The sequence below is a fragment of the Eptesicus fuscus genome, chromosome 21 (assembly GCF_027574615.1).
Source record: "Eptesicus fuscus isolate TK198812 chromosome 21, DD_ASM_mEF_20220401, whole genome shotgun sequence".
Taxonomy (NCBI): domain Eukaryota; kingdom Metazoa; phylum Chordata; class Mammalia; order Chiroptera; family Vespertilionidae; genus Eptesicus; species Eptesicus fuscus.
In genome coordinates, this window is record NC_072493.1 from 40,970,757 (window position 1) to 40,998,355 (window position 27,599).

At 45.8% G+C, this 27,599-nt stretch overlaps 1 protein-coding gene and 1 pseudogene across 5 annotated transcripts in view; both read right to left on the reverse strand.

Moving 5' to 3' along the window:
• Window positions 1-238: 238 nt before the first annotated feature.
• Window positions 239-27,599, reverse strand: part of LOC114227351 (insulin growth factor-like family member 1) — a 29,547-nt gene continuing 2,186 nt past the window's right edge. For 2 of the 5 annotated variants that reach the window (XM_008154550.3, XM_054710932.1), the window contains exons 2-3: window positions 27,142-27,268; window positions 21,824-23,433 (exon numbers count right to left, since the gene is read on the reverse strand). In XM_008154550.3, coding sequence (XP_008152772.3) covers window positions 22,052-23,433; window positions 27,142-27,268 — 1,509 coding nt within the window. In that variant the 3' untranslated portion in view covers window positions 21,824-22,051. Of the gene's footprint in view, window positions 590-841; window positions 1,104-1,213; window positions 1,268-1,832; window positions 1,971-2,758; window positions 2,836-10,868; window positions 11,226-21,823; window positions 23,434-27,141; window positions 27,269-27,599 lie in introns of those variants that run through there. The other 3 variants (XM_054710933.1, XM_054710934.1, XM_028129445.2) reach the window with 3 other exon arrangements.
• LOC103297807 (cytochrome b-c1 complex subunit 2, mitochondrial-like) lies at window positions 4,669-5,995 on the reverse strand (annotated as a pseudogene).

The window sequence follows — 27,599 nt, forward strand, 5'->3', positions numbered from 1 at the left end:
CTGGGCCGCGTCCCCCTCCCTGTCCTACGCCCTGGGGGGGTGGAAACAAGAACTGGATCCCGGTGACTGGGATGCAGTTGTTATTCCGTGAAACCCGCACATCCTGGGGACCAGCTGACATTTGTTCTTACATGGGAAACGTGGACATTCCTTGTGACCCCGGGGAGCCAGAGAGAGGACCCCATGTCCACCACTTAGGACCCTTCCCAACCGTTCACGAGCCGGGACAGAACAGGTAAAACTGCAAAGTTTATTAAGTGCCATGTGTTTGGTGCCAGGTGAGAAAGGAGCCGAAGGTAATGGGGTTCTGCCTCATGGTATTAGCTGTCGGCATTGGGGTACTTGGGACCTCCAAAGGCTAAACAATCTCTCACGATTGTCCAGAATCATAGGAAGGGACCGTCACCACCTAGGACAGAGTTAGAGTGCTAGAGGAGCAAGCATCAGACGAGCACATTGACTCTGAGCGTCTCCTGTCCCCAAATATCCCCTCAGTCCCGGAGCTCAGTCAGCACCAGGGCCCCGTCTCCAGGCTCACTGAGGAAGCAGAATCCGCCGTCATCTGGTCACCCGTCCTGGTCAGCTGACACTGCGGAGGGAGAAGGCCAGAAATGCAGGGACAGATGGTTATGGACAGGGGAGTGGAAAAGAGGGACACAGGAGGACAGCAAAGAGGATGAGAGGGAAATAAAACCGAAAGGAGAAACAGGAGAGAAAAAGGGAGAGATTGACTAGAGCAGGTGGACAGGGGTAGGGGACAGCCAGAACAGGGCAGTCCGGGTTTCCACACCCTCCCCAGTCCCCAACAAGCCCTATTCCTGTGAAGGGGACAGGACCCTACCTGGAACAAACCCTGTCATCCATGGTCCGTGCCAAGGAGCACTCCTGGCCTCTCACTTTTACCACGAAGGCCTCCTGGGGTCTGAATGACCAGGGACAGCACTGCTCGAAGCAGACCCTGAAGGTGCAGTTTCCACACTTCCGGGTCCTGCTCAAGGGCACCACAGCATCGTCATAGCAACAGTGCTGCTGGGGGTGGTAGAACTTGTCCCCACATCTTGAGAGTGACTGGCACAGCATCAGGTGAGCACCCGTGGGGGACACTGGAGAAGACAGAGCTGGTGTGGCCCGGATGGCAGGGCAGGCAGCGCCCATGCGGGGGCCCCCTGGGAACCACCCACCACCCGAGTGTCCCTGTCCCTCCTGGGCTCACCTGGGGCTCCGTGTGAACAGAGGAGGCTGATGGTGCAGAGAGCGGTGGAGAAAGCTGTGGGGGAGGAGCTGGATGAGGTGTGGCTGAAGGGGCAGCCATGGGTCCACCCCAGGGAGCCCTGCCTGGGGCAGGGGAAGGTCTTGCGGGGCGGGGGGAGGTTCTCTGTTTTGACAAAGGCTCAGGGAAAAGATAGGAGGATCCAAGGTGGGATCTGGTCACCTATGTTGAGGAGTCTTGGGATTATGAACTGTGTAATGTGTGGGGTGCTGGCAGGGTTCTTGGGAGAAATAGGTTTAGGATTCATGGGGTTGTGGGTGTTTGATGGGCAGGAGTTGAGAACAGGAAGCTCAGTTGCACTCAGGGGACTGAGCTGACTGGGGTTGCTATGGAGATGACCCAATGAAAGTCTAGAAGACTGGGGTTGGAGTGAGAAAGTGGGGTATGGGAGGCATTGGGCATGAGTTTCAGAACCAAATCCGAGATGTGGATGGAGATGATATTGGGGAGATGGATCGGGTAAGGCCTGGTGCTGAGGAGGAGAAGTAGGTTGAGGTAGGGATGGGGTGGTGGCTGAGATTGGAGCTGGGCTCCGAGGGAATTGGGGTTGGGTCCTCCTTACCCAGGATGTAGCATCGGGGAGTCATGGCTCTGGGTTGGCTGCAGCGGAATCAGAAGAAGGTCTGCAGTTCCTGCAGGTGCTTTTATATCTCTGATACAGGCAGGTGATGTCATCGGGACTCCTGCCTTCTGGCCAGGCCTGTGGAGACACGCGGGAACCTTGGCTTAGGAGGACCCAGACATCATCTCTGGCACCATGGAGTCCTCTGAGAGTCAGGAGAGGAAGGATCCCCACCCCCACCCCCAAGATACTTTCCCCAAATGCCTCCCACTCGTGCCCAGCTCCAGGGCCTCCTCAGCAAGCAGGACACGCCTGAGTGCCACCCCCACTCTTCCAGGATGAATCCACCAAACAGCTTTTCCATCACATCCTGTGACTCTTCTACTGTCCCCACTGTCTTTCGCACATTGCTAAGCTCTTACATCCGTGGGGTTTGGGGGTGGGAGGGTGCTCTCAGCTCCCTGACCTCAGATCCCTGACCAGGAGCTGCTCACTGAACCACAGCTCAGCTTATTCCGGTGAAAGTGTGAGTTTTTACACTTGGAAATTCAGGTTGAACAAGGTTGGGGAAAGGAGGAAAAATGTAGGGAGGATGCTGTGGTGGCTCATGAAACAGAGCCAGGGGGATGGCCCTGGAAGATCCCTACTTCTCACTCCCCCAGAGTCCTCTTGCTGGTCTCCTCCTCTGTGTCTTCATTAGTGTCACATATAGAGAACATGCCCTCTTAGCACCTTATATGTTCCAGGCTTTGTTCCTGACACAGGTGAGGCGGGGATGGGTATGTTATTCAAAAGCCACAATGAGAGGCCGAAGGGCAAGAGGGCAAGAGGGAGGGGGTGGGGACAGAAATCTTAGTTTGATGGTGTGGTCAACGTCATTATCAGTATTACTGGTCCATAAAGTTCTGTGAGAGAAATTCCACCACCTTCAGTAGATTCTCCAAGGCTTTGACCTTAGCCTCATGTTCAGAGGAAGTTGGATGTGATGGATGTGGGAGTTCCCCTAAAAGAAAGAGTAACACTGGGGTCAGGATGTGAACACAGCAGGTGAAGAACAGCTCACCGGAGGGACACTGAGTTCTGTGAGCTCAGGTCACCCCATGCAGTGAGGACTGGGAGCTCCTCCCCCAGCTCCTGCAGGAATTCATCCTCAGGGACACCCCAGCCCCATTCCAGCAAGGACAAGGTTTTCTTTGGGGCCTAGGAAGGGTGACCTGCCACTCTTGTAGGCTGACGTGCCATCTACACCTTTTTCCCGAGTTTGCAAAGTTCCTGCCTCCCTGGTCTCTGCCCAAGGGAACTTGCAGCACTCGCTCTCCCAGACTCCTTCCACCGGAGGCCAGAGCCAGATAGACAGAGAGTGAGAGTAGGGAGACAGACAATAAGTGCACCCATTTCAGACTGAACCCACCCATTTCCTGGGATGGCTCCAGGCAGCCTGGGACTCAGGCCAATGGCCTCTGCCCAAATCTGGGGCGCCTGCAGGATGAGGAAGGAAACATTCTTCGGGGAACGGTTGGGGTTGTGTCTGAATAGATGCAGCCCAGCCCACACTCCTGATCACATAGCTGAGTCACTAAAAGGCAGGGAGGGGGAGCGAGATCAGGGCAGGGGTCTGGGAGGCTGTTCTGATGAGAAGACAGCTGCTCCTGAGGTGTGTGGACACTGTCAGCCTGGAACTCAACAGCATTGAGGCTCTGGGGTGGGAGTCTGGGGTTTGCACCCTGCTGGGGCCCTTCTCAAGGCATCAGAGAAGCCTTAGCTCACAGTCCTGTGCACTCCCACCAACAGCTCCCTCAGAGACCCCCTTCCTATTGTGTCCATGTTCCCTGTACACCTTGCATGGTCCTCATCGCCTTCAACTTTTTACAGCTCCTGTTACAGCCCAAAGTGTCTCCCATGGCTCAGCCCCCGTGTCCCACAGCTGCAGGCCTGTCCACTTTCCCCCACTTCCTGTTCCTCCACTTCAGTGTCTGTGCCCCTCCTCATCCATGTGCTCCAGGGATCATGCACGATGGTCCTTGTCTGTCTGCCTACTCTCACTCTCTGTCTTTGTAACACTTAGAATATTTATGGACTTTAGATCAGCTGGGGACAATCACCTGCATTTATACCTTGTTGTTGTTGTTTTTTTAAAAAATATTTTTACTAGAGTCCTGGTGCACAAAATTCATGCACAGGTAGAGTCCCTAGGCCTGGCCAGCGATCAGGGCCAATCAGATTTCCTGCTTTCCAGACTCCCTGCCTCCTCCTTCCCTTGCTCCCTCAGTGCCTGGGAGCCAGGCGGCGGCCCCTCAGCCCCCCACTCCTGCCGCCACTGGCAGCACCTCCACTGCTGCCTGCTGCCAGTGCCTGCCATGTTCCGTGTCGCCCCCTGGTGGTCAGCATACATCATAGCGAGTGATCAAACTCCTCACCGAGTTTTCTTGGTGAAACTTCCAAGGAGACACTTTGCATATTAGCTATATATATATATATATATATATATATATATATATATATATATATATATTTCAGAGAGGGAGAGAGAGATAGAAACATCAATGATGAGAAAGAATCATTGATCAGCTGCCTCCTGCATGCACCCTGCATGGGGATCGAGCCTGCGACTTGGACATATGCCCTTGACTGGAATCAAATCCAGGACCCTTCAGTCCGCAGACTGATGCCTTATCTAACTGAGCAAAATGAACTGGTGCAGTGCCTTAATACTTTTTAAGATATTCCTCCTCATTGAAAAGAAAGATAAATGGCACATTATAGACTTGTGAGTTCCATGTGTTCGCTGCGCTGGGTTGAGAAAGCGTCCAGCTCTTTCCTGGGACACGTTTCAGTATTACAGCTCATCAACTAAAGGTGCATGCCCCAAGTTTCCACCGCTGCCCTTGCCCTTGCCTTCTGGCCAGAAACTAACTTCTTCCCAGCATTTGTGGCATCAGTGTCAGCTGCCTGGGAAATCAGAGGGGCTGCGGTTGGGTACATGTAGGAACCAGCAAGGAGAGCCCAGGCCAGACTTCATCCAGGAAACCCTCAGGCGGCTCCTCTGACATTAGGTCCCCAGCTTTCAGCTTGTCCTTGGCAGCTTGGATGTTGGTAATGGGAAGGTTTCCTTGAGCAATTGTTTTTGCTTAGTTGTAAGCAGCCTTGATAACATCTCCGTCAGCTGCCACCTGAGAGACAGTGTAAATCCGAAAGAGTCCGAGTAACTGGCATTAAAAGAGGAAAGGTCAAGTGGCTGATGAATCCCCTTGGCAACAGCTTGGTACAGAGGGCTGGTGGCATTGCTGCCCCCTTGACCTGTGGCCCAGCGCCGAGGCCACGCTGGAGGACACTAAATGCGTTTGCCTCTGCACTTCCTGTGACAGCACTTTGAGCTACAAAAGCAGCACTGAGGAGACCATCTCTATTCTGTTCTCTAACTTCACCTCCACGGTGTCTCGCCTTTGCACCAGATAAACCAAGCCCACCCCTCGTGTTCAGAAACCTTTCAGCAACTTGCTTCTGACAGATGACTCACACCAAGTCCAAACAAAGCCATGTCTATACTTGAAAAATGGTTCTGAACATAGTAATTCAACTCATCTGGTGTCATGTTTCCAATCCTACAATCCAAGCAAGACAAGGAACTAGCCAAGGCATTTCAGTGAGAACTCTAGACAGATGTCACATGATCTCACTTATATAAAGAACAAAGTAAACTGATGAACAAAGAAGGTCCAGAGGCATTGATGCATGGAACAGACTGACAGATCTCAGAGAGTAGTGTGAGGAGGGGACAGGAAGAGATTAATCCAGGAATTTTAAAAATATATCTTCTTTGATTTCAGAGAGAAAGGGAGAGGGAGAGGAAGATAGAAACTTCAATGATGAGAGAGAATCATTGATCGGCTGCATCCTGCATGTTTCAGATAGGGGATCAAGCCCGCAACCCAGGCATGTGCCCTGACTGGGAATTGAACTCTAACCTCCTGGTTCATAGGTCAACGCTCAACCACTGAGCCATGCTGGCTGAGCATAACCCAGGAATTTATATGCATTTATGCATAGTCCATGGGCACAGACCATAGTGAGGGGAAGGCCTGGGGTGGTGCGGGGGCTGGGTTGGGGGGGGGGGGGAAGATGGCTGGTGAATCCCCTTGGCAACAGCTTGGTACAGAGGGCATTGCTGCCTCTTGACCCGTGGCCCAGCATTGAGGCCATGCCACAGGACTTTGTAATAATGTCAGTGATAGAATTTAAAAAAAATTATTGTAGATTCAGTTTAACCTGCTCAGCCTCCACTCTGCACAAGCAGGCTGGAATCAGAATCACACTCTAAAGTGAAGATACGCCGAAACCGGTTTGGCTCAGTGGATAGAGCGTCGGCCTGCAGACTCAAGGGTCCCAGGTTCGATTCCGGTCAAGGGCATGTATCTTGGTTGCGGGTGCATCCCCAGTAGGGGGTGTGTAGGAGGCAGCTGATCTATGTTTCTCTCCCATCGATGTTTCTAACTCTCTATCCCTCTCTCTTCCTCTCTGTAAAAACTCAATAAAATATATTTTAAAAAAATAAAAATAAAGTGAAGATACTAGTGGAAAGCAACATTCCAGCAACGGAAATAAGGAAACGGATCACAGTGGTCAGCACCAGTGGTGTGGACAGCTCCTCTGCTCTCTGGACACAGACACCCCATTCAAATGTTCTTACTCTTCATTTTTATGTGTGTGGTAAAATTCATATAACATAGTTTACCATTTAACCAATGTAAGTTCAGTGGCATTCAGTGCATTCAAGATGCTGTGTAACCATCACCAGAATATCTTCAACACCCCCTAAACCCCCACCCCCATTGAGGCATCATCGCCCTTTCCACCCTCCTCCCAGTCCCTAGAAAACATTAATCTGCTTTCAGTCTTGATGTCTTTACTTATTTTGGATTTTTCATATGGATGGAAAGGTACAATATGTGCTGTGTGTCTGGCTTCTTTCACTTATCTCAAAGTTCCTGAGATTCATCCATGTTGTAGCGTGGATCAGTCCTTCATTTCTCATGGGAAATAACATTTTATTACATGTACATACCACCTTTATTTTCACCATTTACTAATTGACAGACATTTGTGATGTTTCCATCTTTTGACTCTTGTGATGAATGCTACTATGAACATTTGTGAACAAGTAATTTTTGAACAGCTGTTTAATTTATTTTGGTTCTGTTCCCCAAAGTAGCATTGCTCATTCACATGCTAATTTTATGTTTAACTTTGGGAGGAAAAAACAGTTTTTCACTGTGCTTGTACCATTTTACATTCACACCAACAAAGTATGAGGTTTACAATTTCCCACACCCTTATCAACACTTTTGTTCTATTTTAAGAATTATCATCATTATAGTAAAGGAGTTCTGATTTGAATTCCCATTTCAAAACTCACTTAGAGGAGAATGACTCAAGATGGTGGCATGGAAACTCACCTCCTAAACTCACCTCTTCCCATGGACACTATAGTTAAGAAATGCACAAAAGAATATGAAACATCAAAAACATAAAACATGTGGGAGGGGGAGTAAAAAAGTGGCTTTAGAATGTGCTTAAACTTAATTGCTATCTACTTAAAACAGACAGGTACAACTCGGCAGGTGTGGCTCAGTGTTTTAGCATTGACCTATGAACCAGGAGGTCACAGGTCCATCCCCAGTTAGGGCATGTGTCTGGGTTGCGGGCTCAATCTTCAATAGGAAGGCAAGCAGGAGGCAGCCGATCAATGATCTCTCTCATCATTGATGTTTCTATTTCTATCTCCCTCCCCCTTCCCCTATGAAAGTAATAAAAATACACTTTCTTAAAACAGACAGGTATACATATAGGCTGATATGTGTGAGCCTCATGATAACCGGGAAACAAAAACCTTTAGCAGATACACAAAAGATAATGAAAATGAAATCTAAATAAAATGCTAAACGCTGTCATTAAACCAGAGGAAATGAGGGCAAGAGAAGAAGAAGAGAGAGGAACTACAAAGCAACCAGAAAGCAATGAACAAAATGGCAAAAAGTACATAACATACGGGCTTAATGCCCTCTCACCCCCCAGTAATAAAGCCACTTGACCAGAAAGGAGGTCATCGGATACAACTTGGAGCCATCCCCACTTTCCCAATTGGATATAGCAAAACAGGCCTTATCCACCCAACCCCACAAGTCTTCTACTTTCCCCAAGTTCTTTTGCAAATTTCAAACTCTCCTGAGCGAGCTCATCAACAACCTGTCCTACCTCACACTCCCAACCTAAGGACCAGGGCGTAGTCACTGCTCACCTGACCACAGTGGGTGTTATTCCGGTGGAAGACACATTTGAATGGGGAGCCTGTGTGCAGAGAGCAGAAGAAACTGTCCACACCACTTCATTGTTTCTGCTCCTGGAATGCTACTTCCCCTGCGTATCTTCACTGTATAGTGTGATTCTGACGCCTGCCTGCTTGTGCAGAGTGGAAGCTGATAGTCAGTGACTATAGATTTGGAAATTCTAATTTGAATAAGTGGGCAAAATGAGAAACTTGCCAGGCTACTGGGGTCTCTCCTGAAACCAAGACAGGAACTCAGATGCCAGAAGGATGCTGAGTCTACTTCTGTTTTGCCTTTTTAGTTGTCTTTTATTCAAGGACACGCAGCTTGTACATCTCAGGCAGAGATGCAGGCTCTGAGATTCATGCTGAGGCTGCCCTGCAAAGATCACTGTTTTCACTTGGTTCATGGAGAGGGAGAGAGAAGAGGGGAGAGGCAGGAAGAGGAGAGGAGACTCTGAAGGAGAGAATGGGAGAAGTTGTGCAGGACACTTGGTAAGCAATTGATGACTTAGAAGTGATTGATGTAACCCATGGCATTGTCATACTTATTGGTATCACTGACATTCTGGATGAAAAAGTCCAAAGACTCTCCCGTAGATCTTGACCCTGTAAGAGTGATGGCAACAGGACCAGTGAGAGGTTCCCACTGTCTCCTTCCCAGGAATTCATCTTCCTTGTGCTGAATATGCTTGCTCTGTGGGGGAGGGGAGAGGTTTGTCCTCTGAGAGAGAGAGAGCCACAAGGGATCAGGAGGGAGGAAGCCACTCCCCTAAGGGAGGCTGACGGTGCACTTTGTTGCCTATCTTCCTTTTGAAACTGTGTAAGCTGCGCGATGATGCACTGTTTTTCTGCTAATAGATGCGGCCAAATCAGTAATATCAGTAAAGATCTATGTGCTGGTCCAACTGGCTCAACCAGGCAGCGTTGGGTCCTATGTGTGTAGGATGGAGAGGCAGCGGAGAGGAGGCTGGGAGAGAGGCTATTCTGCACAGAGAGGCTCTTAGGCCTCCCCAGCCTTTGAGATCCAGGTTTCAGCTGAACAAAAGCATTACCGGGGGGACAGGGAGGCTGCCTGGAGGAGGAGAGGTTTGAGCTTCAGGCACCAATTCCCAGAAAGTCGGTATGTCAGGACAGACATGTTGAGTTAGATACACCCTGGACACAGTGCTTTCATTCAGTCATCCACTGCTTCATCCATTCACTTATTAATTCATTCACTCAGTATTCCCTGAGCACCTGCTCTGTCATCAGCCTTTTGCTGTTGATGCTGAGGACCCAGGGGTGACTCAGTCCCGGGCCCTGTCCTTCTGGTTCTCAGGTCCATTGGCGGACACAGACCACCCCAAACAATAATGACCCAGAGTTTGAAGGGCTGGGAAGGGGAACCAAGGGCATTAAGGGTGGCTTCCTGGAGGAGGCACATCTGAGCTGTGATTTTAAGAGTGAGCAAGAACTGTGACTCTTTCAGTGGGATTCAGCCCTGGGAGAGCAGAGGGCAGGGCAGGGTCAGTCACCTGTGGCCTTAATGAGGATTCTGGACTTTATCCGAGGGCATTGGGAGTCACAGCCGGGTCCTAAACAGGGGATGAAGGTGGTGAGATTTGAGTCTGTGGAAGATCCCAGTGTCTGTCTCCTGTGAGGGAGTGGACAGGAGGCAGGAGACCTGGGAGGAGGCATCCGAAAGCAGAAATACCAGAGTCTAAATGTCTGTGCTCTCCCAAGGGGTGGGGGCAGCACATTCCTCTCCCTGCTCTCCGGCCGACCCCCTGCCCCTTACATCTGCTGGTTAAAGAAATATTCCCCAAACTGTGAGTCATGACACTCTTTCAGGCTATAAAACCAATGAATTTGTCAAAGCAGATACTTTAAAAATGAAAATAGTTTATTGGAAATAGAATGTGAACCATTCCTGGGTAATTCTATCTGTTTTTGAACTGTCTATAAGTGACAAAATGATGTAGCATCTATTTTTTCCAGTGAGTCACGTACAGATACTTAGTAAACATGAGAATGGAAAGGCTCTGGGCACAGACTTGCAGTCTCCTTTCCAGACTTAACTGTCCCGTCATGTCTTGTAAAAACACAAGGGGGGGTGTCAAAGGTAGGCTCTGCAATCAGCTAGGTGTCTCTACCAAGAAAGTGATAAGGTTGGCCCAGATACTATCTAGACGTAGAGAGAAACAGGTTCCCTGGGGAAGAGTTGGGGTTGGCGTCTCTCAGCACAGCCCGCCCTCCTGGGCTTGGATCCTGGTCTCTGTAACAGCTGAGTCAGGACTTGAGTGGGAAATGGAGGGATCTGGGCAGGGCAGGGTGTCTCGGAGGCTGTGCTGGGGAAATGGGCATTGAGGGCCAGTCCATGGACACTTTGAGCCCCTGACTCAACAGCGATGAGGGTTTCGGGTCAGACAGTCCTGGGTTAGAATCCTTACACTTCCTCAAAGGGTGAAATAGGCTGCTTACAAGTAAAGCCGTTCATCGCCCTGTTTAAGAGGAAGATTTGATTTTTCGTGTGACTGACAGCTTTGAGCCCCAGCATACTCCCACTGCACATATGAGCTGCATATGTGAACAAACGTCAAACCCTCCACCCAGCCCACATACAGGAACCTAACTCTGGCCCGAGGCCTTAGGCAAAAAAACAAAACAAACAAACAAAAAAAAAAAAAAAACAACAGCCAAAGTCAACCTCCACACTTCATGCCTGTTCATACCTGCTTCACACAGAAATGGACATGAGCCCTTCCCCTCAGGGCAATGTTGTTGCTGCTCCTGGGATCAAAGATAAGCATTACTTCATCTTCATGGTGCCCGTGTGTCCTTATGTCATCAAGGGCAGGTACCTGTGCAGTAGAAAACTCAACGCCCATATTCACAGTCCCCAACAAGCTGCCTCTACATCCCCATCTCTGTGCTGCCCTTCTGGGCTGTCTGTCCGGGATGAGTCTGGCATCTCTACTGGACCTACTAGTGGAGCCCCATGGGGACGGGGACCAGGGCTGCCTCGGTCACCACCATGTTCCCAGTTGTTCCCACTGCAAAGGATGCTCAGGGTCCCATGGTGAGCAGAGTCTACTGGAAACCCCATTGGCTGAATTCTCTGGGCTCAATTTTCTCAGGAAGATCCTGGCATGAGGCCTCACTGCAGGTCACAGGCACAGTGATGTAATATCTATTTTCTCAGTGAGTCACCTGTCCCAGGCTCAGCCCCTCTGGAAAGGGCAAGTGGGCCCTGATTTCAGGCACCCCGGGAACCACCCCCAGAGGACATTCCCACAGCTCCCTGTGGTGCTGGCAGAGCCGTGAGTATGGAACGTGAAACAGACAAAATGCTGCATTCTGTAATGTCACAGGCTTCCCTTTACCAGCAGGTGCTAAAGAGGCTGGATTTCCTCCTGGGTGCGCAGGGTGTTGTTTCCACCTGGCCTCGGGGCACTCCTTCCAGGGAACAGGCAGAAATTTGGTGGAACTTCCTGTTTTCATAAAGAATGTCAGGTATGTGGGATGTGGCTGAGGAGGAGGGGCGGACCCCTTCCCGTCAGAGGGCCCATCCTCCAGTGTCTGACTGGGTGGAATAGTGCCCTTGGCTCCACCTGTGGACTTCAAGCTGGAAGGCTGGTCTCTGCTACATGCAAAGCCCATTCCTTACAGGCAACACCCGGATGCTCAGGCCGGATCGCTTCCTGCTTCAAATGCCCTGCAGCAGTAGCAGGAACAGCAGGAAACAGCAAGCACTCACACCACTCTAAACAGAAGGAATGAGACCTGACCAATGCCACGCCAGGGCTGCATTGCTGGCTCCATGCCAGGACCCCACGAATGACCTGTAAGAACAGCTCTGAACTAGGAACTTCACATTTTTTTTTAGTGAGAAATGTAAGTGGAATCTGTTCCACACACACAATACAGAAGTTTCCTAAACACATGGGTAATCTTGCCTTCAAATGTGAATGGAGAATTTCCGATTAGATACTAGACTTCAGTAGATCTACTACGTCTGGATGCTGGGATGACTGAGTGTTACTTTTTGGGGGGACACTTCTCTAAAGTGGCCACATTGTGCACAGGCCCGGAGGACCTGCACTTTCCCTATCACCCAGTTCAGCTTCCTCCTCCCAGAGGGACATAGAAAAACAACTGGGAGTGAACAGATATGGTGAGGAACACAGGCAGATGTGACATTGGAGATCTCACAAGAAATGCTCTTGAGTCACTTGGTAAATGTGGGTCTTTATTAACCTAAGTACCACTCCTATCACTTGGACATAGTGTATGTTGGGAGAGACGACACTGTTAATACAGGTTGTTGGCAGAACCTCAATGAGTTTTAAAGGACAGAAAATTGAAGAAGTTATACCCATAAAAGCTGCACCTGGCCTGAAGGTAATTAGCAGGTCTAGTGTGGGAGGCACTGGGAGAAATGCCCAATGTGGTGAACACAGCCCCAGAGACCCAGAGACCAGGGCTGATGGTCAGAGACGCACCACCCGGTGAGACAGAAGCTGACTTGGTGCCTGGATATCAGTAAACCCGGACTGAACAAGCCTGAGAGGCGGGTTAGGGGGGAAACAGAACAGTTGACCCTTGAACAAAGTGGATTAAACTATGGGGGTTCACTTATACACTGATTTTTTTTCAATAAATAGTCTTTCTTCATATCCCTGGGATCCCCGTCTGAAGATTGAAAGATCTGTGAATTGAAAATAGTATTTTCCATCCACTGCTGGGAATCTGCCTGTGTTGGGGGACAACAGAGTGCATTTTTCTATGCCATCTATAATCATCTATAATAATAAAAGCATAGTATGCTAATTAGACCAGACAGCTGAATGTCCTTCCAGACAAAGCTGCTATGGCTGCAAGGCATCAGCAATGAGATGATGGGGGTGGCTCCTTCTGATCAGCCAGGTTGCCTCCCTCAGAGGGAGGCCAGACTGTGGCTTAGGCTGCAGAGAGCAGGGCTAAGTCATCAGTGGGATATGCCCTGAGGGCTCCCAGACTGTAAGAGGGTGCAGGCCAGGCTGAGGGACCCCCCACCCCTCTAGTTTTATATAAGGGACTTGACCATGCATGGGTTTTGGTATCCACTGGGAGTCCTGGAACCAACCCCTCCTAGATTCGGAGGACTGAAGTTTTGGGGGAGTCAGAAGTTATGTGTGAATTTTCAACGTTATTCAAGGGTCATCTGTAGTGCAAATTGGACAAGGAGAGGAGCCAAAGCACAGCTAAGTGTCTAGAACTCCACCTAAGAGCTGGGTTCCAGGCTTTTCCAATGGGAGAGAGGCAGACATCAAGGGGAACTTCATGTCCTTAGAGTGAATGTTCTGGTAAAAAGAGATTGTTGAATACTAACAAAGGGAAGATACAACTATCTTTGACAAGATCATCGTTACTACTTATGCTTTCAGTGGGTTCCATATCAATGCCTCATGGCCACAACAGTTAAGTAAAAACTAAAATATTTCATTCTTATAACACAAAAGACCAAATTGTATGATTCTACTCAGTTTATATCCAAAAAGGACAAACCCATAGAGACAGAAAGAAGATGAATGATTGCCAGAGGATTGTGAAAGGGAGAATTGGCAGTGACTGCTCTTAGTCATGGGATTTCTTTTGGGGATGATGGAAAATTTCTAGAATTAGATGGTAGTGACGGTTGCATAACATTGTAAATATACTTTAAAAAAATTGGGCTGTAAACTTTTTTAAAAAGTTGAAAGGGTGGATTGTACATGTGACTGTTACAGCAATAGAAAACTATAAATAAAATAATCTGAGCACTGAAACCAAACCAAACCATGCAGCGCCCGATGTATTGGGCAGTGCCATTGGGTTTCACGTCCTAACACTCAGCGGCCCTACAGGTAAACTGAACCAACGTGAGCACATGTGCACATTCTTAAAAACCGGGTGCCTGTGGCATGCACGTTTTGTACCCTAGTTTGTTTTCTTTAACATTATATTGTGAACATTTTCCATGTCATTAAAATATCTTTGACATCTATTATAAGATAAGGATGTTGGCTAAATAATTCTTGTGCTAATACTCTGCCATTAGAAAGACTGAGATGATTTTATGGTTTCTCATACAAAAATATTTCCAACTATTATGTTAAAAAAGGAAAAGTGTGAGGTATTTATATATGAAAGGTAAAACAAACTACAAAAAGTTTACACTGCTCATACAATGTTCAACATATTTCAGGCATTGTTTTTAAAATATATATATATTTTATTGATTTTTTACAGAGAGGAAGGGAGGGATAGTTAGAAACATCGATGAGAGAGCAACATCGATCAGCTGCCTCCTGCACACTCCCTACTGGGGATGTGCCTGCAACCCAGGGACATGCCCTGTACCGGAATCGAACCTGGGACCCTTCAGTCCCCAGGCTGACGCTCTATCCACTGAGCCAAACCTGTTAGGGCTTCAGGTATTATTTATAGTCCTTTAAAAATAAAGATTCATTTGGTCTGGTGTTGTTTTTTTTTAATGTATTTTTTTATTGATTTCAGAGAGGGAGAGGGAGAGAAACATCAATAATGAGAGAGAATCATTGACGGGCTGCCTCCTGCACGACACCCCCTCCCCTACCTCTTCTCTCCCTCTCACTCCCCCCCACACACACTGGGGATCAAGCCTACAACCCGGGCATGTGCCCTTGACCGAAATCAAACCCAGGATCCTTCAGTCCACAAGCTGATGCTCTATCCATGGAGCTAACCCAGCTAGGGCTCATTTGGTCTGGTTTTCATCACCATTTTACATGGAGGAAACTGAGGCACAGAGGGCATCACGCACCCAAGGTCACATAGGAAGGGGTAAGGTCAGAGCCTCACCTGGGCCCTCCAGGGACAGAATGCCTGCTCTTGTACTTCCTGCCTCCATCATGTCCATGCAGACATGCTTTTATAAACAGAAAATTCTGGGATGTCACACCAGAAATTATAGTGCATTCAATGCTAGAATAGCTAAGAATGGGAGAGGAGCTTTGCTTTTCATTTTATTTTTGTGCTACTAGGATTTATAAAGAGCATTTTTTTACATACGTCAAATAATGGAAACCCTCACCTGTGTTCCAAAATGGAAAAAATTAAGAATAAAAAACCACTAAAATTAGTACTAAATCATCCACTTATGTTTTCATTTGTACCATTCCTTCAAATAAAGTAATCTGGTACTCTCTCCCATCCCCTCCCCCAAATACAAAGATTAAGTATAAAACTTTAAATAATATTAGAAAAGAAAAAGACTTTTTGACCAAAATATGTAAAAATTACATATTTTACAAAAAAAGGGAGCAATCAAATGACAGCGGGCAAAAACAGATATATTCAAAATTACACTGCCGATGAAATCTCCAGTCCCTATTTGACATAACAGTTCTAATGTTAAATGTTTTAAATAATATTGTGTGAAAAATATTTTGTTTCTTGAAATAAAGTTTTAATGTAAAACTCATCTAATGTATATGAATGTATATGAACATCAGTGAATGTGGAAAGAGATCATGTTTCACAACTTAAAAGTATGTGAACTTGTTGAGATCTATAGTTCAAAAATATTTCCTACACTTGCACATACAACTACACATATATCCCTTTAGTTTAAAAAAGCAATAAAGCAACTCTGGTTATCTGAATGCTACTTTGTAACCCACATTATCCCCAACGCGTTCCATCCGCCTTTAGCACTCACAGCTGGGTGTTTCCAGCGTCACCATCCCGACACCTCCCTCCAAGTCCCTGCCTCCGTCTCTCTCTCCATTTCCCTTCCTCTCTCTCTCAAATCAATAAAAACTTTTTTTTTTTTAAAGGATTGAGGTTCTGCCAACAACTCTCTCACAAAATATACTGTGTCCAGGGAGACAGCAGTGAGACTTAGATTAATAATGAACTGGATTTAGCCCTGGCTGGTTTGGCTCACTGGATAGAGCATTGGTCTGGGGAGTGTTGAAGGGTCCCTGGTTCAATTCTGGTCAAGGGCACATGCCTTGATGTGTGCTGGATCCCCAGTGTGGGGCATACAGGAGGCAGCCAATCAATGATTCTCTCTAATCATTGATGGTTCTATTTCTTCCTCTCTGAAATCAATAAAATATATTTTAAAAAATAATAATAATGGACTAAGTTTACCTAATGACTCGAGGATTTGGGGTGGTATCTCCAAGGTCTTCATCTGCCTTGGGTTCCTTACCATTACTCTTCACAGCAGGTGATGGGGAGAGTGCAGGTCCCCTGGGCCTGTGCACGATGTGGCCCCTTCAGGGAAGTGTCCCCAAGAAAAGTAACACTCAGTCATCCCAGCATCCAGACGTGGTAGATCTTCTACTGATATTCTCCATTCACATTTGAAAGCAGAATTACCCTTGTGTTTGGGATACTTCTGTATTATGGATGCTGAATAGTTTCCACTTAAATTCTTTTTAAGGTTCCCAATTCAGAGGTATTGTTTCAGGTCATTCGTGGGGTCCTGGCATGGAGCCAGCAATGCAGCCCTGGCGTGGCATTGGTCAGGTGTCATTCCTTCTGTTTAGAGTGGTGTGAGTGCTTGCTGTTTCCTGCTGTTCCTGCTACTGCTGCAGGGCATTTGAAGCAGGAAGGGATCCGGCCTGAGCATCCGGGTGTTGCCTGTAAGGAATGGCCTTTGCATGGAGCAGAGACCAGCCTTCCAGCTTGAAGTCCACAGGTGGAGCCAAGGGCACTATTCCACCCAGTCAGACACGGGAGGATGGGCCCTCTGACACTGAGGGGTCTGCCCCTCCTCCTCAGCCACCCTTTGACCCAGCAATCCCATTTCTGAGGATTTCCTAAGAGTCCTGAAACACCAATAAGAGAGAATATATGCATCCCTATGTTTACAGCAGCACTGTTTTCAATAGCTAAGATCTGGAAACGGCCCAAGTGTCCATCAGTAGATGAGTGGGTAAAAGCGAAGGTATATTTGCACAATGGAATACTATGAGCTGGAAAAAAAGAAGGATTTCTTACCAGAATAGATGAACCTGGAGATTATTATGCCAAGTGAAATAAGCCAGATAAAAACAAATATCACATCATCTTGCTTACATGTGAACAAAATAGACTGACAAAGTATGTTCAGATACATGGATGCATGGAACAGTTTGATAAAACTCAGATGGAATGGGTGTGGTGGTAGAGGTGGGGCAGAGTGGAGGGCATGAGGGGGGTATGGGAGACATCTGTTACACCGTCAACAATAACATACAAATTTAAAATACAAAAACAGTCTCCAGTACCCTGTCGCTGGCACTGTGGTTCTAGGCCAGGTCTAACACTCCATGGAAGCTCCTGGCACAAGAACATTTTTCAAATTATTTTTTGTCTGGGAAAATCTTCCAAATGTAATAAAATCCCTTTCTCCTCTCTCTTAAAATCCTCAGGTTTCCATACTTATTATTCCTGGGTGCTTTATATTTTCACACCTGTCTCCTTATAATTTATTATAACATAAAATATATATATTTTTACTTACTGGCTACTCCTTCAACAAATTTGAACAAGCCTGCCTGAGAACACACTTCTTTATCCATGGATAAATGACAAAGAATGTAGTGAGCCTCTGAAGCAGATGAGATAATTAGGAAATGATTGTTGAAGCAATGAAACATGCCCTGACTTTACTTCCACAATTCTAAATTGTTCTCCTCTCACATTACTCTCGCTTTCTCAGCCCACTAATTTTTCCTCAAGTTACCATGATGAAAAGGACTCACAATTTATGTAAATTTTTTGAAAATTGTGTTAGAGATAGAGAGGAAGATACGAGAGAGAGAGAGACAGACAGACAGACAGACAGACAGACAGACATCAACTTGGAGGGATCAAACCCACCATCTCAGTGCATGGGAACGAAGCTCTAACCAACAGAGTTGCCAGGCCAGAACTCATGCTTTTTAGACACAAGAACTTCGTCCTTTATTTCCCACATATCAAGACTTACCTGTTGTCAAGCTTCATGGAGCCCTTTCTCTCCAAGCTATTTACGTAATGCTCATTGTATACCGCCATTAATCAACATTAATACCTCGCTGCAGTCTGATCTAATTCACTTCCAGAAAGAATTTGCAGTCCCCATGCAGACATTGTCACTGAACTTACATGTGAAATGATCATTTCTTAGCAAGGCTGAGATCCTGGGATCCAAAATCTTTATCCCAGGCACAGATGCCCACTTTCCAAGCCTTCACGGATGCCAACATTGCAGCCATCTTGCACCCAGTGCAAACACAGAGGTACACAATCTCTATTTCCTGATACACATTATATTCTTAGGAGTTCAGAATAGAACATATCTCAGAAAATTCAGTAAGAAATGTTAGGGAGGGAAACATTTCCTGCAGTTGGAACACAAATATTGACCCAGGGCCAGATGGTCTATATTGAGGAACTGAAAGGCATGGTCTCACACCACTTGCTCTAGAGCTGCCGAATATCTCCCCTCCAGTTTTCCACACCTGTCTGAAGTATTCTCTCATCTCTGAGCAAATGCCCTGGGCCTTCTGATGTTCATTCTAAGAACTTGGCTGCCCATAAACTAAAGAGCCTAAAGACAGTGTGTTTTCTTCTGTTTTCTCAGTGAATTGAGAACAATTGTTGGGTAGATATTTTTAACATTCTCAGAGCATGAGTTGTAAATGGATTCTGTAGCAGTATCTTCCTGAGTGGGTTTTGTGTGTGTATGTGTGAGATGTTTTTTATAAAGGTGGGTATTAAAACTTCCCATTGCATTTAGTGAAATTTAGATACAATTAAGAGGTCAATAAAATATTGTAAAACACAAAAAGCAACATAATCATGCTTGTAAAGGATCGCAAAGCTAAAAAATGAGGCGGATGTTACAATTTAAAGACTGAAGTTTGAACTATAGCTGCAACTGATCTGACATGAGGCCTATCTTTAGGGGACTACTGCTGTGACCATGGTTATTATTCTCTTTAAAATAATCTACATTTTTGCCGAAACCGGTTTGGCTCAGTGGATAGAGCGTCGGCCTGCGGACTGAAGGGTCCCAGGTTCGATTCCGGTCAAGGACATGTACCTTAGTTGCGGGCACATCCCCAGTAGGGGGTGTGCAAGAGGCAGCTGATCGATGTTTCTCTCTCATCGATGTTTCTAACTCTCTATCCCTCTCTCTGTAAAAAATCAATAAAATATATTTAAAAAAATAAAATAATCTACATTTTTCTTATGGAGATTATATATATCCTAAACAGTGGATATGTATCTCTACTAATAAATGAGGAGTAAGCATGTCAGTTCTGCAAGTGTGCTGTGCATGGGGGTCTAGGTTTGAGTTTTTAAAAAAATCCAACCCAAAGAAATTTGGTGCAAGAAACATCATGGGTTTAACATATGGTCAGGGCTGCAGGAAAGACATGGTGAGCACCATTGCTGCATACAGCCACTCTGGACATAGATAGAACATAAGCCCTGGGGCCTTTTCATGGCTGAGAGGTGAGCACTCACCCAATGAGACCCTGATTCTGCTGAATTCCAGCATCACTTCTGAGTATGATGCCCAAAAATTCACATCTTGTTGTCCCATCCTGCAGAGTGAATGTCACAGCCATGTCCAACAACACTCTGAGACACAAACCGAGGTATCAAATTCACCTCAATGGATGAATCAAAATCTGTCACCCAAAAGGTGGGTGAAGGTGAGGGGACCCAGCCCAAATTATCAAAGAGGCAGACAAATTAGAGCTCAAACTCAAATGTTCCCCTGGAAAAACCACAGAGCTGACAGGTGATGCTGTTCTTATTAAGACTGAGCATAAGTGCATAAATAAATGGAACCACAGATTGTTTCTTTCTCTCTCTGCCACTCTCTCTAACGTCAATAAATAAAAATTTAGCTTTGGCTGGGAACCTCAGTTGGTTAGGGCATCAGCCCAGTACCCCAAGGGTGTGGGTTTGATCTCTGATCAGGGCACATACAAGAATCTAGCAATGAATCAATAAGTGGAACAAGCCCTGGCTGAGTGGCTCAGTTGATTGAAGCATCGTCCTATACACCAAGTTTGTGGGTTTGCTACCTGGTCAGGGCACATACCTGGATTGGAGGTTTGATCCCCAGTTGGGGCACATAGGAGAGTCAATAATCAATGTTTCTCTCTCCCCTTCCTCTCTCTAAAAATCAATAAATGTATCTTTGGGTGAGGATTAAGAAAAAAAAAGTGGAACAGTAACAACAAATCAATATTTCTTTCTCTCCCTTCTTCTCTCACTCTTTAAAATAAATAAATAAAAATTTAGAAATAAGAAATTTTAAAATACTATAAATCAGAGATTTCTAGAATGTCTTCCTCAGGTTAATTTGCTAGAGCTATTGGAGGCAAAAGGACACCAGTTGTTACTAGCGATTTGACCTTGGTTCAGCAACCTTGGTTTTTGAGTTTGACTAAGAAAAATAGTCAGGGCCAAGGATCTCAAATCATAGTGAGTTTATTTAGAGAGTTAGGGAGATAGACTAAGTTAGCCAGATGGGCTGTATGGGCTGAGGAAACAAGTTACGGAGGCAAAAGAAGGGCCCTTGGAGCTTAGGAGGAAGAGAGTAAAGGTTCGCCCCTGGAAGAAGCAGGAAGTGGGTTAGTGCTCCAGAGAAAGCAAGAGCTGCCTGGGTCTTTAGTCCTTTTCTGATTCGTAGTCTCCACTGATTGGTTGTAGCCAGGGCAGAGGGTCATGAGCCATCGCAACCATTACAGAGCCACACCAGGCCATGCTGCTTCTCTGGCCTAAAGCTGACACAGAACTGATGCCTGATTTTATATATATATATCATTTAGGGAGAGAGGGAGAAACATCAATAGGTTGCCTCTTCCACACACCACGCACCCCAATAGGGGATAGAACAAACCTGAAGCCTGAGCATGTGCCCGAACTAGGAGCCGAACTGCCCACTTTATGGTGCTTATGGCGCTCAACCAGCTGAGCCACACCTGCCAGGACAAAAGCTGCCCTCCTCTTAGAGAACACCTTAAAGGAAAGCACTCACAGAATTAGCTAAAACATTTTTTATCAAAGCTGTTAACAGATACGCTACCAACCATTGCTATTTGATTTCTCTGAATGTTTTTCTTTTCCTCAAATATTTTCCAAGACTTTTTAGTGATTTTTTTTTTAGAAGGAAGAGAAATACTGATGTGAGAGTGAAACAACATCAGATGCCTCCTGCAGGCACCCTACTGGGAATCAAGACCCAAACTGCGCATGTGCCCTGACTAGGAATGGAACCGGTGCATAGCATGATGCTCAATCCTCTGTGCAGAGGCAGAGAAAGGTTGAGACCCTCGTAAAAAATTGTTCACTTGCTCAAGTTACTCCTAATTTCCTCCAACTAATAAGGGGAACACCGTCAGCTTCCCTGAGGACGTTAGGATGGTGACTGATGAAAAGTGTGGGCACTTGCTCAGTGTTGGTTCAGGTGAAATGGATTCTGTCACAGAAACTTTCAGTGACACTAAGCCCTGGGCGGGTTAGAAGGTAGAATGTAAGTACACATGCTTCCCACATAACTAAAACTATGGAAAATCTCCCTACTGTGGAGGATGGGATTTATGAGATGAAAGACCACTGAAGCCTAAATTTCCTGCAGTGCTGCTAACACTGAACAAAGTAACTACATTTCCTACAAATCTAAAAACTCCCTCTAATGTGTCCTCTCATGTGTCCAGAGGGTAGAATTTTCACTAAAAGATTCACAACACTCAAAAAGCCTTTCTCCTGTGTGAAATCTGATGTTTATGAAGAGGAGAGAGCATCATAAAAGATTCCCCACATTCACAGCACTCATAAGGTCTTTCCCCAGTGTGAACTCTGGTGACAACGGAGTCCAGTGCAACAGGCAAAAGATCTCCCACAATCACTGCACTCATAAGGTCTTTGTCCTGTGAACTCTCTGATGACAACGGAGTTGAGAGCTAAAGGCAAAAGATTTCCCACAATCGTTGCACTCATACGGCTTTTCTCCAGTATGAACTCTTTGATGACAACGGAGGCTAGAGCTATGGACAAAAGATTTCCCACATTCACTGCACTCATACGGCTTTTCTCCAGTGTGAACTCTCTGATGATAACGGAGTTTTGAGTTACACATAAAAGATTTCCCACATTCACTGCACTCATAACGCCTTTCACCTGAGTGAATTCGCTGATGAACATGAAGGTAGGATTTTGTGGTAAAACATTTCCCACATTCACTGCACTCATACGGCCTTGCTCCAGTGTGAACGGACTGATGACCACGGAGTCCAGAGCAATAGGTAAAAGATTTCCCACATTCCCTGCACTTGTAACGCTTTTCACCAGAGTGAATTCTCTGATGAACATGAAGGTAGGATTTTGTGGTAAAACATTTCCCACATTCACTACACTCATACGGCTTTTCTCCAGTGTGAACGGACTTATGACCACGGAGTCCAGAGCAATAGGTAAAAGATTTCCCACATTCACTGCACTCGTATGGCTTTTCTCCAGAGTGACTCCTTTGGTGTTGATTCAGGCTCCACTTTTGGCTGAAGGACATCCCACATTCTCCACACTCATAAGGCTTTTCTCCAGAGTGAATCCTCTGGTGCTCATTCAGGTTATCCTTTCTTCTAAAGAACTTCCCACAGTCACTGCACTCGTATGGCTTTTCCAATGAGTGAAAACCAGAGATTCCTCTAAAACATTTTTTACTTTCAGGGCCCACAAGACACTGCCTTCCAGTATGGCCAGCATGGTCTGGAACCAGAGTGTCACTGCAGCCAATCAGTTTTTTACATTCCTTCTTGGTATGGTAATTCTTTCTGTTTTGACATATAACCCCTGCCTTCGAGATTTCACTTGGTTTGACTGGGGTATGTGTAGCCTGTTGCTGAAGTTGTCCCGAGGCAGTAAGGATGCTGTGTCCAACCTTCTGACTGGTAAGGAGCTTCTGGGACACACTGAATGTGCCGCTCTTCACAAGTGAGGCCCTGTCCACACCTCTTATGAAACACTGGCCTCTCCTGTGCTGCTCCTGGTGCTGGTGACACTTCGCACTGAAATAAAATGGTTTTGCACACGCTCCACACCTCAACAGTTTCGGGCTGTGTTGTGTTCCCTGCTGCTCAACCAACTGGAAAATGTCCCTTAAGACCGGACCACAACTCTCACAGGGGTGGCTGTTCTGGGAAGGCAAAGGTACTTTGGTCTTCTTTGCCTGTGACACTCTTACAGAAATGTTCTGTTCAATGGATGCCCCCAGATCCCATGTTCCACAGCAGCAACCTGAACAAAAGGAAACACTGGTGAATTACATGTTGACCCCACAGCCAAAAGTTATCTCATTGGGCCATGGTGGCTCAGTGGTTGAGTGTGGCTTATGAACCAGGAAGGCACAGTTCGATTCCCAGTCAGGGTACATGGGAGTGTACACAAACCAATAAGAACTATCTGAAAAGGAGCAGATGATGTTTGAGGTAAATATAAAGAAATGTGCATGGACCAATATTGGACAGCAGTAAAGAGAGGAAGAGGAAGGCTGACTGGGTGAGCAAACCTGGGTGGAAATGGCATGGTTCAAAACACAAGGATTGAAAATGCCTGTTATCTGCAGAGCTTGCACTATGTGACCCTAGTGGCCTGTTCTGTGGTGGAACTTTGTTCTTAGGAACCACAGCAGCTCCTGCAACACTGAACGTTACAAATCAGAGGACCCCATAGAGTATGTCAGCAAGAATTCAGTAAAAAATCCCCTTGGCCACAACCTACCCCATGAATATAAGAAAAATCAAGAGCTTAACAACTTTAAGTAATAGGCACACAAGGACAGAATAACTAAGTACATTAAGCAAATAATAAGTGATCCAAAAGCAAAATAATGTTAGTAGAGAACTTCAATATTCCCCTTTCACAAAGGCTAGATTATCCTGTCTGAAATAAATATGGAATTACTATAGTTTTGACTACATTTCAGAGCAACTCTAATCCTGTATATATACACAAAACATTCCATTCAAATGCAGAAGAGGCATTCTTGTCAAGCCAAACATGAAACATTCTCTACGTAATGAAGTTGTTACCAAAAGGGACCAGGGTCAGGCCAGACTATCCTGGGTGGGTTCTTGAATTTGAGTAGCAAAGATCTGTCAAGAGGAGTCCAGGTGATTTTGAGAGTGCCTTTGTTAAAGCCAGGGACACAGAAAGGTCACAGGAAAGCAGTGAGTCAAGGCAGGGCTGCTGTCAGGTCACTGGGATGTCAGAGACAAGGGAAAATGCAGGTAAGATCAGGAGTAAGCCTGGGATGAGCTGCTGCTGCCAGGTGCTCCTCTGGTTGGATGTCCAGTGAGAACCCGTAAAGTTTAGAGAAAAGTTACAAGTTGAAGCTGGGGAAGGGGCATGGGCATAGCCTAGAGTGAGCTGGCACTGAGTCTTTGTCCTGAGGACCTCTTCTTTTTTAATTTTTCTTTATTGATTTTAGAGAAAGATCAAATGTAGAAAGAGACATCACTTGTTGTTCCACTTAATTATGCATTCATTGGTTGCTTCTTTTATGTGCTCTTATCAGAGATCTAACCCACAACCTAGATACATTGGATCAATGCTCAAACCAACTGAGCTACCAGACCGGCACTGTCCCGAAGGTTTTCTCTCTTTCTCTTTCTTTTTTTTTTTGTTCCTGAGGGCGAGCATCTGAAAGGGGAAGGTTTCATAAGCATATTCATCAGCTTTTCAGGTGCATTTGTAATATGCTAATGGTTTAGAATTAGTGTACAAGGAAGTTTGGGTTTGTCTTTTGTTCTGTTTAATGTTTTATTTTTTATCTTGAGTCTGTCTGGTTCTTATGGGGTTTTTGTTATTTGTTCATCTGACTTTATCTATCATTCGGTTAACGTTATCTATCCTCGGGTTAACTGGCAAAAATGACATTTATTGGATCCCTGTTCTCTATTTTCGCAGACCAGGGGGGGGGTTGAGCTGTGAATTCTTTGATTAGAGAGGGAGGTGTAAACTATTTATTTTCACATGTTCTTATCTGGGGAAGATAAGCTCTTAGATTCACAAGCTGGCTGTAAGTTGTCCAAATTGTTTGAGTTTGTTTAATTTTCTGGTCTCAGTTTCACTATCGCATATGCCCAAGAAGTTTTGTAGTTTCTTATCTGTCACAATGGTAGGTCAAAAGATAAGTCTCAAACGTGCGGAAGAAATCACTTCAAGATTCTTACCTGATCACAATATAAGAAACTAGAAATCAATTCCAGTTTCAAGAAAGCTGGAAATTCATAAATATGTTGAAATTAAATATAACACACTCTTTAACAACCAGTGGGTCAGTGAAATTAAAAAAGGACCTTAAAGCAATCTAGAGGCACCCAGCCATAGTTGCTCAGAGGTTGAGCATAAACCCAGGAACCAAAATGTCACTGGTCAGGGCACATGCCCAGGTTGTGGGCTTCCATCCCTTTCTATGGGGCAACCAGGAGGCAGCCAATCCATGTTTCCTTATCATTGATGTTTCTATCTCTCTAATCCTCTTCCTTCCTCTCTCTCAAAATCAATAAAAACATATAAAAATATATGTGAAAAAGACCCACAAACATCTAGAGGCAATGTGTATAGAAAGACAACTTACCAAAGTTGATGAATGGGGTGCAGGAACTGCAAGCCCAAGAGTAAATTGTATACAGATAAATGCCTATATTAAGACAAATCTGAAATACACAGCAGCCTAACCCTGCTCCACAGGAAATTAAAAACACATCAAGAAAGTAAACCTAAGGCTGGCAAAGGAAGCGATCAATGTTAGAACTGATATATATATATATAAAATAGAAATAGGAAAGGCAAAAAGAGGAATAGCTTAACTAAGGGCTGTTTTTTTAAATTTGTGTACTTATTTTTTCTTTGTTAATCCTCTCTAGAGGTTATTTTTCCCATTGCTTCAGAGACAGCAGAAGGGAGGGAGGGAGGGAGGAAGGGAAGAGAGTGGAGACAGGAACACAGATGTGAGACACACAGACTGGTTGCCTCCCACATGTGCCCCATGGGGGATGGGGAGTGAATCCACAACCCAGGCACATGCCCTTGACCTGGAATTGAACCCGAAACCCTTGGGTCCTTGGGCCGACTTTAACCACTGAGCAAAACAGACCAGGACCAGCAATTTTTTTGATAACATGCACAAAACTGGCTAAACGTTAGCTGCATTGAAACAAGAGAAACAACACTCAAAATAAATCAAAGCAGATATGAAAGACATTACAGCTGACACTATGAACTACAAACCATCATCAGAGATGTTGGCAGATGACATACAGACACTACATACAGAAAATTGTCAAGATTCCACATCACTTCCATTTCTATATACTAACAGCAAAATCTTTGAAGATGAAATGAAGTAGTCAAATTTACAACAGTATCAAAAACAATAAAACACACAACATAAGTTCAAACAAATAGTTTAAAAGTGTGTACATTGAACACTATATGACAGTGATGACAGAAATGGAAGAAAACACAAATAACTGAAAAGAAATCCCATATTCTTGGATCTGAAGATTTAATATTGTTGAAATGTATGGGGGCTGCAGGAAGAAAAAGGGACAGGGCCAATATCCCAGCCATAACAAACACAGCAGCTGTCCAGAAAACTGGGAAAGCTAGTTGTGTCCATACGTGAGAACTAAGCACGCTTTCATGAAAGGAAGTTTGGGGAAATGGAAAGCCTAGTCCAGGTCACTAGGAAGAGCGAGCATTTGTTGTTGCTGAAGTGAGATGAAGTTTATGAAAGCTTAGGACAGTGAGGGAAAAAGAAGACCCTTAAAAACCGATGGCGGGGGGGGGGGGGATCAAAGGGCAGCTCCTGCTGCCCATAGCTGCCTGGGTGCAGGACCCTTAGAGCTTAAAACAGAAGAAAGTACATCCTGGGCTGGGCTGGTGGGGAGGGTGCAGGTGAGCTCAAAGAAGAACAAACCAGAAGAGTGATGTTCTTACCCAGTGAGGATATGAGAGCAAAATTCTCCAGCATCACATCGAGGTATAGGCATCTCTGAGCCTCATCAAGAAGCTGCCATTCTGTCCCGGAGAAGTACACGGCGACATCCTCAAAGGTCACACCAACCTGTCAGAGTGAATATGCTGAGTCAGTAATAGTCTGTCTGAGAACCCACAATCCTACTCTTCTCCACAACCAACCATCTTCCAGGGCCCCCCAGTTCACCGAAGACCCCCAGCCTTGGTGCCACAGCTGCCTGCTCTCTCTTCACAGTCCCATTAATCCCTTATCACCCTCAGCAACAACAGGCAGGATAAGGGGAAGGGGAAGTGAGGCAGATAAATGCCATCTAAGCTCTGGGCCATGCCAGAAGGGCTCCATCATTAATGCCACACAAATCCACTGGGATGTCCCAGATCATTCCTGCAAGACACAGCAAAACAGGGGCTTAAAACCA